At 41.0% G+C, this 19,895-nt stretch overlaps 2 protein-coding genes across 3 annotated transcripts in view; both read left to right on the top strand.

The window, feature by feature from the left end:
• Positions 1 to 310: 310 nt before the first annotated feature.
• Positions 311 to 6,859, top strand: LOC310987274 (uncharacterized protein; the record flags this gene model as incomplete). Its single annotated transcript, XM_083973464.1, has 5 exons — positions 311 to 366; positions 1,762 to 1,935; positions 2,549 to 2,722; positions 5,773 to 5,946; positions 6,826 to 6,859. The coding sequence occupies 5 exons, from the start codon at positions 311 to 313 to the stop codon at positions 6,857 to 6,859; spliced, it is 612 nt and encodes a 203-aa protein (XP_083829590.1).
• A 4,242-nt stretch (positions 6,860 to 11,101) lies between these two features.
• The window catches only part of LOC310987493 (uncharacterized protein), a 102,986-nt gene continuing 94,192 nt past the window's right edge, over positions 11,102 to 19,895 (top strand). For both annotated transcript variants that reach the window (XM_083973776.1, XM_083973775.1), the window contains exon 1: positions 11,102 to 11,298. The gene's annotated coding sequence lies outside the window, so the exon portion shown is untranslated. The remainder of the gene's footprint in view (positions 11,299 to 19,895) is intronic.

Here is a 19,895-nt window from a genome sequence, read left to right as displayed (position 1 = left end):
GAGCGTGGCACTCAATGAGTTAAGCCCAGCGTTTGTCCATTATTGACCACTTTTTCTTATTCTTCATGTTTAAATTAAAAAAAACTTCACAAATACATGCTTCCGGTTTATTCGCTTTTATTTTGAAAAGCTTCGAATCAACTTCCGTCCCCACAGTGGAGGTGGCCTCACAGTGGAGGTCTGCAAGGAAGGGCCCTGACAGTGGAGGTCTGCAGCCAGACCCTCTTGAGCCAAGTTGCAGATTTGCTTTGCCACAGGAAGCACATCTTTTATTCACCCCTTCACTCACATTGACTGGAAGTGAACAGGAATGTTTGACCGCAGCCTCAGCCACAGTCAGCGCCAGCAGGTGATTATCCTTCACCTGTCGGTAGCTGCAACCTCATGTGACCTCAGCCTTCTCTGCCAGACACAATGTTTCAGTGCCCGCAGTTTTTTTGTAATTATCTAGAATGATGTAGAAGGGTAGACAGAAGTTATGCACTATAGCTTTAAGAGGGAGAATCACTGCATCTGTGGTAAAGCAGCAGCAAGTTCTCATTAATATTAATGAGCTGTTTTCTCTCTGTATGTGACTGTTTGAACCATTCTGTTGCTTCAGCTGTTTGACTTTCTTCAGCTCTGGAAAGATGATGAAACTGTCAACAAAGAACTTTGTCCTCAACTCACTTATTTTCTTCTTTATTCAGATTGAGCGGCTGCAGTTTGTCAGATTTCAACTGTTATATTCTGGCCTCAGTTCTGAAGTCCAACCCCTCCCACCTGAGACTCCTGGACCTGAGTGGAAACAAGCTGCAGGATTCAGGAGTGGAGCATCTGAGTGGTTTTCTGGAGAGTTCAGACTGTAAACTGGAGACTCTGAGGTCAGACTCTGTTTTGTTTCTGTGCTGAGATGAATGTGATGTAAAAGTTGTGTTGATACTGACCTGCAATCATATGAGGGTTGTCATGGTGACGTCTGTTTTCTTCTTCTCTAGTTTTGGTCCAGTCACTATTTCTCTTCAGTTTTAAAGGAGAATTCTGGTCATTTTCTACAGCTCTAGGTCCCCGAGTGCGACCATAGGAAAAAATCCGAGAAAAATATGTGCAGACGGGACCTAGCTCTCCTCCTGCTAGCTGCGCTACACTGCAGTTAAACAATGAAGTAAAGCATCAATATGAATATAACTGCTTTTTTTCCCATCCAAAATCTTTTTTCCCCTCCTAAATCCATGTTTTCCTCACATTTTTGTCTTTGTTGTTATGGAAACAGTCAGGACCTCGACAATCGACTAGTAAGGTCTACCCTGGAAGCTAGAGTAAACAGATACGTGATAAAAACACACAGTTAACACTGCTCTCTCATATTACAGTAACAGAATTATGCACACATCTGTAGTGATATTTTGAGCATAATAGAGGCCAAAGTCGCGGTTAGAAGATCTGCCCTCATTACTTCATTGTTTAACTGCAGTGTAGCGCAGCTAGCAGGAGGAGAGCTAGGTCCGGTCTGCACATATTCTTCTCGGATTCTTACCTATGGTCGCACTCAGGGACCTAGAGCTGTAGAGAATTACTTAGAAAATGACCGAATTCTCCTTTAACTTCAACTACAGAAACACTTTTAATTTGCCAGACAATCTATAAACAATAGCTGGTGTTTCTACCTGTTTCTTGATGTTCTGTGATTTTTGTAGTGAAATATTCAAAGCCAACATGAAACAAAGGATACTGTCAACAAAAAGTTTTGTCCTCATCTCACTTCTTTTATTCTTTATTCAGATTGAGGGGCTGCAGTTTGTCAGATTTCATCTGTTATATTCTGGCCTCAGCTCTGAAGTCCAACCCCTCCCACCTGAGACTCCTGGACTTGAGTGGAAACAAGCTGCGGGATTCAGGAGTGGAGCATCTGAGTGGTTTTCTGGAGAGTCCAGACTGTAAACTGGAGACTCTGGGGTCAGTTCACTGACTGTTTCTGTTTTAGATCTAAGATCTTTGTCCCACAACTGAACCTGATTGATCTTTTAAATAGTTTTTTCAGTAGTCCTTCTCTCAGACTGAGTCTGATTCTTCACTTACTGCTTGTTTCACTCATCAATAATTAATGGTCTGATCACTTTACTTCAACCTTGTATGTTGGTTGTAGGCTGTGTTTCGTTTTGGTTTCTTGAGACCAGCATCAGACCTGAATCAGAGTGTTGTAGTCGGTGTTTAGTCCAACACATCTGATCAGATATCAATTGTATATTGACAGACTGACCTGAAGTCCACAGCAGCTGATGAATCTGTGCTAACATGTGAATGATGTGTGTAGAAGGCCACATCATAATATCCACAATAACAGAAGGACAAAGTCCTTATACTCATTTTAGACATCTGAACATCTGAAACATCAGCTACATTATCAATGAATGTATCTTCTTCATGTGGATGATGTGTGTCACAGACATTATGATGATTCACAATACAGAGGGACAAAGTCCATTTACTCATTTTAGACACAGAACATTGATCAGGACACGCTTGATCAACTCAATGAATTTATCGACTTCTTTTATTCTTTATTCAGATTGAGGGGCTGCAGTTTGTCAGATTTCAACTGTTATATTCTGGCCTCAGCTCTGAAGTCCAACCCCTCCCACCTGAGACTCCTGGACCTGAGTGGAAACAAGCTGCAGGATTCAGGAGTGGAGCATCTGAGTGGTTTTCTGGAGAGTCCAGACTGTAAACTGGAGACTCTGGGGTCAGTTCACTGACTGTTTCTGTTTTAGATCTAAGATCTTTGTCCCACAACTGAACCTGATTGATCTTCACTCAGAACTTTAGTGCAGACTTTGATAAAGGACATTTTAACCCCTTCAGACCCTGCGTCCATTGGAATGGACATGACATATTTCTGTCTCTAAACAAATAAATACTCTGTAATTCAATGATGTCAGCAATGCTAGTTACTGATTGGGTCCTGATTATCCAACCACAATCATGTTATGACTTTGAGCACACTCTGAGAGAGTGACAGACATCGGACAAGACAAGCATGGTGGACCGACTGCAGAGAGGGAGGAGGAAGCGCCCATTTTCAGTCAAAAATATAAATTTATGTTCATGCTGGCCAAAGCAATTTGCTGTCAGTATACTTTTAACTGTTACAAGTCATAATATTTGAAGTTATTTTAAACAAATATCATATCATTAATTTGTAGGATTTTTTCAAAGTCCAATGTCCATTGCAGTGGACATCAGGAGTTAGGCGAGGTAAGCCAACACTCAAATGCTTAGTGTCAGTATATAAAGAAACAAAATACCTGTAAGCTTTTCATAGGTAAAGCATGGTGTAACAGTTTATTTATTCATGATTATAACATTTTTAATATATATTTTTTGTTCATAATGTTCTCATAATCATAATAATGAGTGTCAAAGACTCCCTTAAACGTCTCGTAAATCTGAACTTGACTCCTTGAATTCAGGCAATGAGGAGGATGTTACCAGGAGTGAGATAGGTGGTAGGCCTAAGTTTAGAAATTAAGACAGTTTATAATTGTTAGTATGTGGTTTTCATCAATTTAATGTCTTATCTAAATGGAATGGATAAGTATTCGAGAGTGAGAATACATAAAATGAGTTCAAATGTGATTGTTTTGTTATTAGATTCAGAGAGGGACAGTGGAGAGGTTACAGTACATGCATGCCAGAAGAACTTATGTGGCAGATGAGATTGAGATAGAGGAGACAGACAGTATAGTGAAAGAGGAGGACAGGAGGAGATGACAGTAGCAAGGAAGGAAGAAATCAAGTGGCGTCACAGGCCATTCGCTACAATCATGGGCACGTCCTTTTTAGAATGCTCCAATTGATGAGGATCATCCCATAGACCCTATGAAGACATCAAACAATATACTGTATACAGTGGCAAAAAAATATGGAATTTCTTAGTTTTCTGCATTAATTAGCCATTCAATGTGATCCGATCTAGATCTAAGTCACAAGTATAAACAAACACGATGAGCTTAATTCCACACAATTATAATATTTCATGTCTTCATTGAACATGTCCAATAAACATTCACAGTGCAGGTGGAAGAAGTAAGTGAACCCTTGGATTTAATACATGGTTGAACCTCCTTTGGCAGCAAAAACCTCAACCAAACGTTTCCTGTAGCTGCAGATCAGAACTGCACAACACCATTGGTCCTTACAGAACTGCTTCAGCTCAGCCATGTTCTTAGGATGTCTGGTGTGAATGGAGGTCATTCCATAGCATCCCTATTGGATTCAGGTCTGGGCTCTGACTGGGCCATTCCCAAAGGTGGATTTTCTTTTTTTGAAGCTACTCTAGATTTGGTTGTAGATTTACTTCAATGTTTAGGCTCATTGTCCTGCTGCATCACGCTATTCTACTGAATTCAGATAGTGGACAGCCACTCTGACATTATCCTGTAGGAAGTCTTGATAAACTTTTACTTTAAAAAATAAATACAAAAAATTAAATCTTAGTTTCAACAGTCGACAAAATATTTTCCCATTAGTGTTGTGGAGTGGCAAACGTCAGGCCTGCAATGGAAAGCAAAGCAATTAATGCAGAAAACTAGGAAATTCCAAAGGGTTCATACTATTTCTTGCCACTGTACCTATATTCTACCTAAAGTACAGTATGACATGGTTGACATGCCAGATTATGATGAAAACAACGAGGCTACCAGATGAAGACTATACATGAAAAAACACATCTTTTGTGACAGGTACGACATCCTCCTCTCTTCTTGCAGGCTTCTATCATGTTGATGTACATGTTTAGAACTGCACACAAACTCAAAACCATGCAAACATCCAGTTCCAGATGTTTAGGTCATAACTGATTGATTACTATGTGGAAAAACACAACCTTATTTTTCATAAGTTTTTCTGACATTTTACAGCCTTTTAGTCCTGGCGTCCATTGGAATGGACATGAAAAAATACTATTAAAAACATGAGTTAGCAAAAATGTTTTTTTTCCACTTTGTTTTTATGTTTGAGAGGAGTCAGAATACATAAAAATTTTTTTTTTTTGCTCAGCCAAAAAAATGCGGGTCTGAAGGGGTTAAATAGTTTTTTCAGTAGTCCTTCTCTCAGATTGAGTCTGATTCTTCACTTACTGCTTGTTTTACTCATCAATAATTAATGGTCTGATCACTTTACTTCAACCTTGTATGTTGGTTGTAGGCTGTGTTTCGTTTTGGTTTCTTGAGACCAGCATCAGACCTGAATCAGAGTGTTGTAGTCGGTGTTTAGTCCAACACATCTGATCAGATATTAATTGTATATTGACAGATTGCCCTAAAGATTGCCGTAGGCTATTTTATATATTTTTCTATCCTTGAAATGTTTTTTATTGTGTCATTATAATTTATGTGTTCTGTTGCTGTGAGACATGTCTATGGTGGTGAAACCAAAGAGGAATTTCCACTCTGTGGATAATAATTTTTTTGTATTTGTATTCGTAAAGTCAACAGCAGCTGATGAATCTGTGCTAACATATGAATGATGTGTGTAGAAGGCCACATCATAATATCCACAATAACAGAAGGACAAAGTCCTTATACTCATTTTAGACATCTGAACATCTGAAACATCAGCTACATTATCAATGAATGTATCTTCTTCATGTGGATGATGTGTGTCACAGACATTATGATGATTCACAATACAGAGGGACAAAGTCCATTTACTCATTTTAGACACAGAACATTGATCAGGACACGCTTGATCAACTGTCAATGAATTTATCGACTTCTTTTATTCTTTATTCAGATTGAGGGGCTGCAGTTTGTCAGATTCCAGCTGTTTTTTTCTGGCCTCAGCTCTGAAGTCCAACCCCTCCCACCTGAGACACCTGGACCTGAGTGGAAACAAGCTGCAGGATTCAGGAGTGGAGCATCTGAGTGGTTTTCTGGAGAGTCCAGACTGTAAACTGAAGACTCTGAGGTCAGACTCTGTTTTATTTCTGTGCTGAGATGAATGTGATGTAAAAGTTGTGTTGATACTGACCTGCAGACATGAGGCTGATATTACACTAATCCACACAAAGTGTCGTCATGGTGACACCTGTTTTCTTCTTCTCTGATTTTAGTCCAGTCACTATTTCTCTTCAGTCTTCACCTCAACTACAGAAACACATTTAATTTGTCAGACAATAACCGATCTATAGTCAATAGCTGGTGGCTCCTCCACTTCCCTGATGCTCTGTGATGTTTGTAGTGAAACATTGAAAGCCGACATGTCTTGATAAGCAGTTGTGTTGCTGCTGGTTTCAGCATGTTGAAGAAATCTGAGCAGGTTAAATATATTATGTCAGTCGACAGGTTTTATGTTTCTGTGCTTCATCAGCTGCTTCACTGAACATGTTTTTCCATACATTTGTTCAGCCTTACGCATTTGTTTTCTTTGAAAACTTGAGTCAGTGAATTTCTGATAAATGTATGGATGATGATGATGGAGCCACAGGTACTGTAGAAACAAACGCTCCAGACATGGTTCAGAGGTGGATTTTAATACAAAGAAAAAGCCTGGTTGCTCAGCAGAAGAAATACAATCTAAGAAAGAAAGTGACTAATGGAGAAGACAAACGCACATTTACATTAGTGTTGCTTTTCCTCGGTGAAGAGCCCTGAAAGCAGAAATCAGACTGAGGGCGACACGGTTGTTGCTTTACTACTCTTATGACATAGTGCTATTATATACCGGACTTAGGTAAAGTATTATTGTCTTGGAAATGGTGCTATTAGTGTAATGTGTTGTAATGTTGAACATTGTAAGACTTCACTAAAGTTTTTCCTCAATTTACTTATTTTATTCTTTATTCAGATTGGGGAGCAGCAGTCCAACCCCTCCTACCTGAGACACCTGAACCTGAGTGGAACAAGCTGCAGGATTCAGGAGTGGAGTATCTCTGTGGTTTTCTGAACAGTCCACATTGTAGACTAGAGACTCTGGAGTATGGCTGCAGCAATCGATAATTTATGTAATTGAGTATTTTATCGATTTTTCCATCAATTAATCAAGTAATCACAAGCAAAATTGGAGTAAACCATGAATCACTTTTAATTGCTTTCATACAAAATGCGACTGGACAGCGTTCTACTGGTTGGTGATGTTGATGAGAACATGTGGCCTAATGCACAAGAGAGGAGGTGGAAAATGTTTTTGTGTACATTTTTCTTTGGAATTTAAATATAAGGAATTTTGTGATTCTGCTTCTTTCTTTATTTACCGAAAAGTTTATTTTTCCTAAGAACTGTAACTTACTATGCACAATACAGTACATGGAATTGAAGAAAAATGCTGTGTTGCTGATCTATTCTTGTTCCAATATACAATAATTTAGTGCAGTTAATAAAATGCTGACATCTTTGTTTTTTTCTGATTTATCTGAAAAATAAAAATATTCAAATTTAAGAGATTAAATGTAATTTCTGTCATGCTCTCTGTTAGTATTTTTGTAGTTTAGTGTGTTAAGAGTGGCAGTGTTTTCTCCCTAAGTGAGACTTGTTTCCTGTGTTGTGGATAAATGAGACCTGTGAAGTGTCTTGTCAATAGTGGGTAGTGAAATGAACTGTTTAGCTGAGATACATGTTGGTTATGCAGACGTGTGTTAAGGGTTTTGAAAATATCATTTATTTCTCTCCATATACCCAAATCAGTCAACATGTCAACAAATCATGTCCCAGTTTTCATGCTACTCAGGGCCGTTGTATAGGGGAGAAAGGTGATGATAATTCTAGGGGCCCTGCGCCCAGTAGGGCCCACAAAAAAACCCAGTAGTCTAATCTTTGTATGACTGATTTATTCTGCATAAGACCCTGACTAATACTCATAGTAACGCTGCATTAGCATCAAAACAAAGTAGGCTAAATAAAAAATGATAATACATACGTAGTCTAAGAAAAAAAACTGGAAAAGTTAGGGGGTAGGGGCCCACTCTAGTATTTTTTAAGGGGGCCCAGAATTCCTAGCAACGGCCCTGATGCTATTACAACACTGAGTTCAGCAACATATCAAACATAAAATACTATATCCAGTTAAGGTAACAATTATAGTAAAAAAAAAAAAAAAAAAAAAATCTAGACATTATCTCTTCGTAGCTGGATGTAGCCAGAGAACTTTTTTATCAACATCACAGGTGATATCCTCCTTGGCAAGACAATAGGAAGAATTGTCGGTTTGGTCACAGGCCTCTTCCATGACCTGAGTGAGAGGTACCTGAGCATAGGGCCGGAGACCGTAAAACCTCCAGTTTCCTCAGCAGATCAACATCTTATTGGCATTTATTCAGTAGCCTACCGGTTTGCCCAATATGCACACTACACACGTAAAATAATGGGGGCCCTTCCCGCATCACCAGTAGTGTCCACTGTGTCAATACTTAATACAAGATGAAGTGTAAACTTCATGAAACTTGTCGTCGTTCTTCTCCAGGTTCAAAGCAATATGACAGAAGGTGTGTGCAGCAGCTACAGTACAGTAACTGTAATGGCTCTATCTTATCAGCCAGTGTGCACTATGTGTCCACAAAGAGATGATCTACTCTATTAAATAATAATAAATAAGTATTATCTAATCTAATCTCTATTGTTTTGTCATAAATGCAGATGATTGATGATGAGCAATAAACCTGCTGCTACCACACCGCTGATCAGGATGTAAGCTCTGAATATGACTCTCAGGAAGGTTGTTAGTGCCTTAAAGGGATACTATCATTTTTTTTTAAAAGTGGGGTTGTATGATCTACAAATAGCCCATAAGTACTTCAATTGCAGTAGAAGACTCTCTGCACTCCTCCCTGCACTTTTTCAGGTAAAACCTCTTTTAGGCCGCGAAAATAGGCCGTTTCTTTGGGTCTGTTCACAATACAAGTTGTAAATCTCTGGGCAGGGCTATGGGCTGGCGTTGCTAACGGGAGGAGTGCAGAGAGTCTTCTACTGCAATTTAAGTACTTATGGGCTATTTGTAGATCACACAACCCCACTAAAAAAAATGATACTATCCCTTTAAAGAAGACTCAGTCTGGTGAATACCATTAGTTGTTCCAGCACCACTCTGCTTTGACATGGGTGTCTCTTCATTGACCACCAGAGGTCACCCTTTCCTGTGTAACTACTGAATCCAGTCAGGAGAAATGTGTGTACAATGAGATACATTCTCTATGTTACAGTGATTTCCATGCAGCCATGGTCTGTGGACTCCTACAACCTCTTTCAGTGATGAAGCAGGACCTGCATCGACTCCATCTGCAGCGCTGACACGTGTAGATCACCTTTTCTGGCATCACCCAGACCAGTGTGAGACTGTCAGGGCTCACAGCTTTGTAAACAGTGTTTTGCAGAGTCATTGAAGGCCGGCTTCAGCAGCAGTGAAATGGTCACATGAGACAGTTTGTTACTAACATTAAGTCTAAATGATTTTCTTTAGATCCAAACACAACCAGTCTTTTTGTCATTGTTTTTTTGATGTAACACTTAGCTGTAACATTATACAGTGTCTCTTCCTTGCTCTTGCTTTTACTTTGTTGATAGGCCTGTGCATATTCTCATTTATCCAGGTCATAGTATCTCAAAGGAGTTTTAAGTGGAAAAGCAACTGGACTTGGTTATTTGTCTAGGAAGACGTTTCACCTCTCATCCAAGAGGCTTCATCAGTTCATGCTCATTCATGCTCACAGATGCGAGCATGAACTGATGAAGCCTCTTGGATGAGAGGTGGAACGTCTTCCCAGACAAATAACCAAGTCCAGTTACTTTTCCACTTAAAACTCCTTTGAGATACTTTGTTATTTACAATCATATTTGGTGTGAATTCTAAAAAAGACTAATACTTATAGTGTTGTGTGGATATGTTAAGCTAAACAACAATAGATGTGATTAAAAGTTTCTATCCAAGAACATGGACAATGAAGGGTCAATGAACAGGTAAATACTTTTTGCTGTGGATGTGGAGGCTGTGCTAGAGTTGATACACCCTACAGTAATTACTGTTTAATAAATATTAATGTGTCAACAGCAGATATGAAGCCAAGGGTAAAACACTGAACCTATCAATATCAGAGACAGAGAATAGTTACTAACTTCTGTCCTCTTGGAAGCTGAAATGGGAGTGACTTTCTGGCATCTTCATCTTCATCATCATCATCATCATCATCATCATCATCATCATCATCATCATCATCATCATCATCATCATCACAGCCCTTCACAGCTTATTGAACATTTTTTATTTTCTTTTTTGAACATTTTCTTTTAAATGGCACCATAATTTGAAATGTTAATATCACATTATATTGAAGAAGACTTCAAACTAGCGATGGAGACCATCAACCTATTATTGAAGTGTTACTGAGGTAGCCTAATAAATCATCTAAGAAGTAGGACCATTTAACCATGGACTTCAATACAATAAAGACTTATTAAAAACAACAGGATCACAGGAGCGCTGCTGGTGTCCCTCAAACCACCGGTGCTATTGCAAAGGGTAACAGATCAGAAAGAAAAAAGTCTTATAATAAAGACTTATTATTGCAAGTGATGGAGTTGCCCCCTGATGGTAGGTTTGAGATATGAGGGACAAAAACAAGTACAAAATGAGAAAATACATGCAAAAATTAATTTATTTTTGAAATGGAAAGTGCAATTTCTGTTTATCTATTTATATATTCACCACCTACCAAATAAGCATATGGATACATAAATGAATAATAGCTGTTTATCTATTTATATATTCACCACCTACCAAAAGCATATGGATACATAAATGAATAATAGCAGAAATGGAAATAAATACATGAATAAATGAATGGGGAAATAGCATTTTTCAAATTGCATTTATTTAGGAACTTTATTGTAGGCCTATCGTCGGATCTTTATTTAATATAGAAATAACTAATGAGTTTTTTTTCCTCTGTGTTCGTGTCAAATGAAAACCGTAAACCAGACAGAATTAAAAGGTTTTCTGAACACTGTGGAAGTGAATTGAGCGTGTTTTACAGTGATATTCCAGGAAGTCTAGCCACTCATCCTGTCACCACACAGACCTTTGTTTTGAAAAGTATCACCGGAAATGGCATCTTCCCCCCCGTTGTTCGTGGAGATTGACGTCGCAGCAGCCAGGCTGACTCTCAGCATGGACCCCACCAAAGTCCGTCTGCTCCACGGATCGTACGGGACAGAAATGGGATCCCGGTCTATTGTCGCGTCGCAGTGAGGACGGCGGAGATGCGGAGCGGTTCCCGGTGAAGATCTGCACAGTGACCCGAGAAGAGGAGGGACAGATCCGACTTGTAACTAGGTAAGAAGACGATCCTGGCCCAGAGAGCTGGGACAAACTCTAGTCTGCACTGATGGTAACTAGCTGCCTGTGTTTCTGTTCCCCGGACGTTTGCTCAACGACCGACCCAACTATGTGTGCTGCTCTGCGGTCGCTGCAGCTCCGTGCAGCTGCAGACTCACTCGGTCCAGACCACTGGATGGAAGCTGTTTGTGTACTGTTGTGTAAAGTTCATGTTGGACACACGAACCCTGGAGAAGTTCTGGCTCAGTGTGTCAGGGTTCTGGCTCAGTCTGCTGGAGAAAGTACACAGGAAGTTAGTGTGTGTAGTGTGTAGTTTGTGTGTAGTTTGTGTATGTGTGTGTGTGTGTGTGTGTGTGTGTGTGTGTGTGTGTGTGTGTGTGTGTGTGTGTGTGTGTGTGTGTGTGTCTGGGGCTGCGCACAGTTGTGATTTTAGTGACATCGGCTAACAAACACACTCCGTGCACCGCCCCATATGGTGTCATTGTCACGGGTTTGAGGTGGACCCGTTTCTGGGAGTTTGTCCTCCTCACTCAGTTCAGGACAGGACAGGACAGGACAGGACAGGCCCGTGGTGGAGCAGAGGACAGAGGACATCATCATCCACACAACAGACTCATCACTGACGGTCTGAGCTGGGTCAGTGCTGAGCTGACTGCCTCATAACTCAAAGTAGTATCAGTGTTCCCCTCAGGAGATATGAACTCAACAGGAAACACTCTGGAAGCATCCACTCAGAGAAGAAAGTTGTAGGCTAGTGCAAAAAAAGAAAGAAAGAAAGAAAGAAAGGAACTGAATGAAGTTTACACAAATAAATACATTCATCTTAGTGATGAAAAATGCTAGCCTATCTATTTCCACTTTTCTGCATTTACACATTTCTGCACTGCTGCCTTCTCCACGTTCATGGGGGGCAGCATTTCACCTCTTCACCCCATTCATATTGTTGTTTTCCTTACGTTTGCATTGATTGTTAATATACTAAAATATCCTAATATACTTAGGCTACTTATACTATAATACATATAGTACTATACCGTATGTCATATAGTATGACTTATTTTGAATGACTCAGTTCAATTTTATTTATTAAGTGCCAAATGACACATTATCCCAAGATATTTCACAGGGGAAAGGATGAGAGAGAGAGGGAGGGAGATAGAGAGAAAATAGTTAATTAACTGAGAAATGTATACCCATAGGTGTATTCACTTTATCAATAGTTAACATGGTGTAAACGTGGTTTTGTGTTGTATTTTAGCCTCAAGTATTTGCTATGATGTGACACTGGCATGTTATCAGAACTGTGAGATACAAATGCAGGTCAAACTGTTTGAGTATGAATGCAGTATGAATGAGTTTGACTGGTGATCTTGGATGTATGGAGGGTGTCTGCCTGACTACAGACTGTGAGCTGGTTCCTCAGGAGAGAGGAGTCTGACAGCTGACGGCTCTGCCTCCAGTTATTCTCACAAAAACACTAGAAACAACAAGTAGAGCTGCATTTGGAGAGCACAGTGCTCTGTTGGGATGGTAGGGAACGATGAACTCTGAGATATGATGGTGTCTGACCATTAATGACCTTAAAGGTGAGGAGGGGGACTTTGAATTTTCTTCTGGATTTTCCTGAGAGGCAGTGACCTCTTTTCCAGGTTCCTGTCAGTGCTGATGCTGCAGCATGTTGAATCAGCTGGAGGCGTTCCCTGATTTATTGGAACATCCTGATAATAAACAATTACAGTCGTGCAGTGTAGCAACTGTATGCACTAGTTTTTCAGCATCCTCTTTAGACTGGGTGTTTCTAATTTTGTTGTGCAGCTGGAAGAGGGCTGTCCTTGAGACTTGTTTTAGTCTATGTGTGAGATAAAGGTCACGTTCTGGTCAAAGATGACCCCAAGCTCTTGTACTGTAGCACTGTAAGGGTGTAATGTCAGTTAGAGTATATCACTCTTGAGTCATTGTTAAAGGACAATTCCGGGCAAATTCAACTCGGGGGGTGTATTTTCCTAACATTTTAGGTCTAAAAGAAGGAATCTGAAGATTTTCAGTTTAATGTCTCCTGTTTTGCGCTAGTTGTGTCTGTCCCCGCATCGCCACGGCAGCGATGAATGGGAGCGGATGCAAGTTCCGCTGCTTAGGCTGTTTACATCCCTCAAAGCCGCATTTTTTTCCCACAGACAGCGTCAGATGGCGACTCAAACATGCACCGAGAAGTTTATTTACTTCAAGCAAGCCGACATGTTTGTAAAACTAGATCTAATTCAAAGTCTCCTGGAGTCTCGCGAGACCCAAGTTGCAGTGCTCGGTGTGTTCAGGTGCAGTCGGACCTACCGTTTGTGTTATAAACACAGGAATATCAACTCATACAGCGTCAGGTGGCGACTCAAACATGCGCCGAGAAGTTTTTTTTACTTGAAGCAAGTCAAGAGTTGATATTCCTGTGTTTATGACACAAACGGTAGCTTTCCCACTGCACCTGAACACACCGTGCACAGCGACTTTGGTCTCGCGCGAGACTCCGGGAGACTTTGAATTAGATCTAGTTTTACAAACATGTCGGCTTGCTTGAAGTAAATAAACTTCTCGGTGCATGTTTGAGTCGCCATCTGACGCTGTCTGTGGAAAAAAACTGCGGCTTTGAGGGATGTAAACTTGTGTGAACTTGCATCCGCTCCCATTCATTGCTGCCGTGGCGACACGGGGACAGTCACAACTAGCGCAAAACAGGAGCGATTAAACTGAAAATCTTCAGATTCCTTCTTTTAGACCTAAAATGTTAGGAAAATACACCCCCGAGTTGAATTTGCCCGGAATTGTCCTTTAAGACTAGAAATGCACAATACAAATGCAGATTTATCTTAGTTAAGAAGTAAGGAAATTACTGAGGTCTTTGTCTTAAAGGCACGCCTGAACTTTGACCAACTGGTTAGTCTTACCATTGCTGGGTGTTGCCTGCGTAACAGTAGAAGTTTATCTTGTGCTTCCTTAAAATATTGCATTAAGGAAGCATGTCTAAGGTGAAAAGTATCGGGTCAAGCACAGAACCTTGGGGAACTCCATGATTAATGGTTGTATAGAAGAGTCATTATTAACGTGAAAGCACTGGAATCTAGTAAAACCAGCCTAGTCCAGTTCCTTTAATGCCACAGACGTCTGCTAGTGTCTGCAGAAAGATCATGTGGTCAGTTGGATCAAACACAGTGTTAAGACGAGTCTGTAAGAGAGCTAGGAGCTGAATAGAAACCTGTTAGTGACAAATAAGTAATGACTTTTGTATGTTGACAGAGCAGTGGTTCCCAACCTTTTTTGGCTTGTGACCCCATTTTGACATCACAAATTTCCGGTCGACCCTGAGATCACGTGGCGCGGCCGTCAATCAAGATGCACCAGCTTAGATATTTTTATATGCTGCATTTTATTTGAACTCGATTTATATTAGAGGTAGTGGAAGTATAAAACACAGTTGTTTAAAGGTACATTGTGTAGGAATTCCTCCCACCTAGCGTTGCGGTTGTATATCGCAAGCAACTCAATCGTATTTTTCATGCTGCATTCACGTGAAATTGGGCAGACGGCAGACGGACGACAGCTGCTGCACATAATGGCATAAACAAGTGGTCCGTCAGCACGAGGCAAAACAATACACGTGACAATACGTTGTCATGGCGATGTCGTGTTGTTTACCTGACCCACGTTTTACTGGCTTTCTCTGGACTTCTGTGACTAAAATGACATCTGGTTTGTTACCTACGGCCGTCTGCCCGACTGCAGGTGAATGCAGCATCAGTGTAACGCTCCATTCCTCCTCACTGCGTTACCGCGGTGACTTTTCACAGACGCCACCTCCACCTGAGCCGACAGCTCCGGTGTCTCCGCTGAGTTTCCGTGGTTTCCTACCGTCACGCTGCCACTGAACGAAATAATCGATTTTCGTGAATAGATAACAGGAGAAGTTACACAATGTCCCTTTAAGATTGTGTGTGGTGTTACTAGACATTTCAGGCGACCCCAAGGTTGAAAATCACTGTGATAGAGTCTCTTTCCAAGTCTTTTGAAATTGTTCCAGATAGTGAGACTTTAAAGGAATAGTTCACTCAAAATTGAAATTTATATTATAATCATTATCTACTCCCCCTCATGTGGACTAAGGGCTGGGAGAAGTTTCAGAGTCCTCCGTGGCTTCTCTGAGTTACAGGGGGTCTCGGCGTAGCAGTGCATGTCCATATAACGGTTGCAAATGGATACCAACTGTCTTCATAACAAAAAGACACACCAAAAAACATCCAAATACCTCCATGCTGCTCGTATGTAATGTCCGTCTTGTATTGAAGCCCCGAAAAGCGAGATTTGGACGGACCAGGAAGAGGAGCTTCCCAACAAACAAGCTTGAAATATAGACTTATTTCATTTTTTTCTGAACAATTTCACATTTCGGGGCTTCAATACAAGACGGACATTACATACGAGCAGCATGGAGGTATTTGGATGTTTTTTGGTGTGTCTTTTTGTTATGAAGAAAAGTGGTATCCATTTGCAACCGTTATATTGACATGCACTGCTACGCCGAGACCCCCTGTAATTCAGAGAAGCCACGGAGGACTCTGAAACTTCTCCCAGCCCTTAGTCCACATGAGGGTGAGTAGATAATGAGTGCAATTTGAATTTTGGGTGAACTATTCTTCTAAGACAGGTGTTTCTGAGTTGGTGGAACACTGTGATGTGGTAAAGTGGATAAAGCTGGTTGGATGTTGTTGATTGGTTCTAATGATGGTTGGAAAATGGACCTTTTGCATCAGCAGTGAACAGGAAGTGGAACAGAACAAGGCTCTGCATGCAAACTCCAGTCCACATCCCTGTCAGGGTCCAAAGAATTCAGTCAGCGGTGGTGCATAGTAGTTCTGGGTTCTGAGCACAGAGAGGAAGACCAGAACCTGATGTTGTCAGTCAGTCCCATCTGCAGGACAGCGTCTGTGTTCACGGCTTGTACATAGTTCAGCCTTCACTCTGCTGACACACACAGTTTTTTTAGAGACTGGATTCTCTGACTGTTTCAGATCAAGTGTGGAAATCTGGGAATGTGAGACCGAGGCAGTCTGTAGAGAGAGAGAGAGAGAGAGAGAACACTATGGTGAGGACAGAAGACATTTCCTGTTCACAGCATTCTCAACAATAATGGAAGATGTTTCTGCACAGCCTTGGAGAAGTGATAAAACACTGAGGACATGTTGACTGTCAAACACTCCTGTATTTATAGCTCTGTGTTATCATATCTCTCAGGCTCTTTAAAAGGCAAAAAATACACCCGTCTGCCTCTCACTGAGTCTCTGCCACTGCTGTGTGAGCAGTAAGCTGTGGTATGTGGGGGCTAACCAGTGTTGGATGTTTTACTGTTGAGTCATGCTCCCTCTCTCTCACTCTGCTGCTCTGTCCTCAGCTCTGTGTGTTTCCTTCTCGCCGCCTGTCGATTTACTCCACTTTGTAGGGTTTTAGTAAGTTTGCCTGCACGAGGACGCGGAAATGTCGACGACACGTTGATGTAAAAGTGAAGGACTGAAACTGTACTCGGCTGTAACTGCGCTCAGATCTGCTGTTTGTGTCTGAGCTGCTGCTTCCTCCCGTGGCAGCAGTGTTTACATACTGTTTTCTGCTCATCTGCAGCTTGTCACTGATGATTCACGTCAGTCTCAGAGTGATTTTCTTTTCCCCCCCACTGGTTGTGTTGGACCTGTTGCTACAGTACACCTGCACTCCCTGCTGTTGTTCCACATGTTGCTTTAGTTTTCTCCTTTCTCTTTTCTCTTCCTCTCTTCCAGTTTGATGTCAGGCTAGAACAGTTGGAGAGTTATTATTCACGCCCAAGACCGCCCTGGAGGCATCACATCTCCCTACCATAGCCATCTCCACTACTTCCACTACCTAAAGTTCTATTCAAAATCAAGTAGTCCTTCAAATTTCAACATCGACTTGGTCATGAAGTATTAGTTCTCGTGACAGGCCTAACGGTGGCGTTTCCAGCTGTATAATGTGTCTTTGCTCTGCACAGGCAGGAGTGGGCTGGAATATAAATGTACTAGCTCTGATCTCTGACTCATCACAACAACTGATTTAATACAGTCCAGACTGTTGTTCAGTCTTTCTAAAGAAGCTCTGACCCCACAACTCCTGGTGTCATTTATTTTTATTTTTTACACTTAAGAAATCTAAAGTAAGAATGAAGGAGGTAGAATAAAGGAATGATAATTAATTAAATTCAATTAATTCATTTGAATTATTGGACAAATAATACAATAATAAAAACATTAGTAACTACATCCTAAGAAAAGGGATAAAATGGACAAAGAAGTAAAATTGATCGGATGTATTTTGCCACTAATGACGTTTAATTCTGTGCCCCATCACTCAGTTTTAGAGATTGAGTAAATCAGTAAGCTAAAAAAAACACAGGCAAGGCATCTTTATTTATATAGCACATTTCATATCAAGGCAACTCAATGTGCTTTACATAAAGAGAAAACATAAAAAAAAACCCAGAAGAGCATAAAACAGCATAAAAACAAAAAACACAGAGTTAAAAGCAGGAGCAAAGAAGACTAAAAAAGTAAAATAAAAGAAAATAGATACAGAGTGAATACAGAGCTGTATTCAAAATCACTCTGAGACCAATAATGAACTAGGTGTTTGACTTTTGAAAGTTTCTCTTCCAACATACCAGTCCACATACAACATTGAAGACATCGAAGACAAACGACCGTGAGGCTGGAAAAAAACACGATGGTACAAAATAATGAGACAGAACAGGCTGAACTAAAGAGGGAGCAGGATTACTAGGTTGGTCTGTCTGAGGCTTCACACTCACAGACGGAGAGAAAGGGAAAATAAAGTGAGGATGAACACGTCATGGACGGATCCACAGTGCAGGAAATGTGGAATGATAATTATTAGATGGTAAAAAGTTGATCCCAGTTTGCTGCTCATGTTTCATTCGGTCTGACAAAAGCTTCGGCTCCGTGACGTTAGCAGAGTGCATAAATCAGTAACCGTGTTTGTAAAGTCTGTCTCCATGTTAATTAAATTTAAATTTAATTTATTTGTGTAGCACAAAATCATAATACACAGTATCACAATTCCCACAGAGAGCAGCAGTGGCAGGGCTTGAGAGAGAGAGAGACAGAGAGACATAAACATATAAGGCATGGACTCATCTGAGCCTGACTAAGCCTTATCAAATGTGTGCTGAAGGATTTCCCTGACAGATATCTGTGTTAAGGAGAAGAGGCTCGTTGGCTCTGCAGCCTTCTTTCATCTGATACCGAGCCCACAGGGAGGCTGCTTGGAGATGTGTCAGACCCTACAGTAATGTTAATTACATCCCATTGTGTGTGTGTGTACGTGCACATGCATGTGTGTGTGTGTGTCTGACTCATCAGTGCATCTGTAAACAGTCAGTGTAGAGGCGGCTACGGCTGAGTGGCAGCAACAGACTGTGGAGGTCACATGACGGCCCAGCCCACCAGCTGCTGTTCGGTTCACACACTCTTCACTCTGTCAGAGGTGAACACACACACCTTATGATACACATCACATCATTGATCCAGTATTGAACTGACACAGTATGAAGAAGAATAATCTTGTTTAACCAAAGGGTAAAAAAAGCACTCCGTCCAAACCTGGGACAGAGTCACCAGAGTTTGTTTTCTGGCTGGTTTCTGGCTTCTGATAGGTTGAACAGAGGGTAGCTGGTGTGACAGTCAGATCAAAGGTTTGTGACGAGGAAAGCTTCGGCCCGAGGTCGTGACGTGATCACATGGTGACTTTCTAGACCCAGAGGTTCCAGAGGGATGGGTGGGTGATGAGGTAATCAGCTGTTCAGTGTCAGCGGTTAGCTGAGCTCCATCAGCCTCGCTCACAGTCATGTGGTCCATTGGAAAATGTTCTGGTACAGAGCGAGGCAGCACCAATCAGATCACAGTCTCCAGATGTGACAGGAAGTGACTGTGTCTTGCCCTCAAGAATCTCCTGAGCAAACCAGGGTTCTGATTTGACTTTGTGTTGCCATTTATTTACAACGACTGCATTAATTGATTATTTAATGGTTTTGTCTTGATGATATCAGACTGTGGCATAGATAACCTAGATTTACCTTCACCCTGGTTCCCCCCACAATCAACCAATAGGATTTCCCCGTTCTCCCATCACTGACATAACCATCAGCAGAAGTAGCTGCTTCACTGACCCCAGTGTCACCACCATGCTAAACTACCTCTAACCTCTAAAAGTGTTTCCTCTTACAGAGTTAATAGTGTAACAGTAATTGGTGTGGGATTGGTGACTGATGAGGTTTAGTATCCGTGACAACCTCTGTGTCTCATCTCGGTGTAGTTTGTCAGTCAACATAAGGACATGCTTCATGTACAGTTACGGTTGAAGGGGCGGAAAATTTCCGGTAAATTTTCAGAAACTTTCCATGGGAAGTTAAGCTGGGGAATTTTGGAAATATTCCAAATTGGAAACTTTCCATGGGAATTATGGTAATTTATATGAATTATTGGGAATTTATTAACTGGAAATTGGGGGTAATTTAAACAAACTGTATCATA

This window comes from Trachurus trachurus (genome assembly GCF_905171665.1).
Source record: "Trachurus trachurus genome assembly, chromosome: 6".
NCBI classification, from domain to species: Eukaryota; Metazoa; Chordata; class Actinopteri; order Carangiformes; family Carangidae; genus Trachurus; species Trachurus trachurus.
This window is presented reverse-complemented; position numbering and strand designations above follow the sequence as displayed.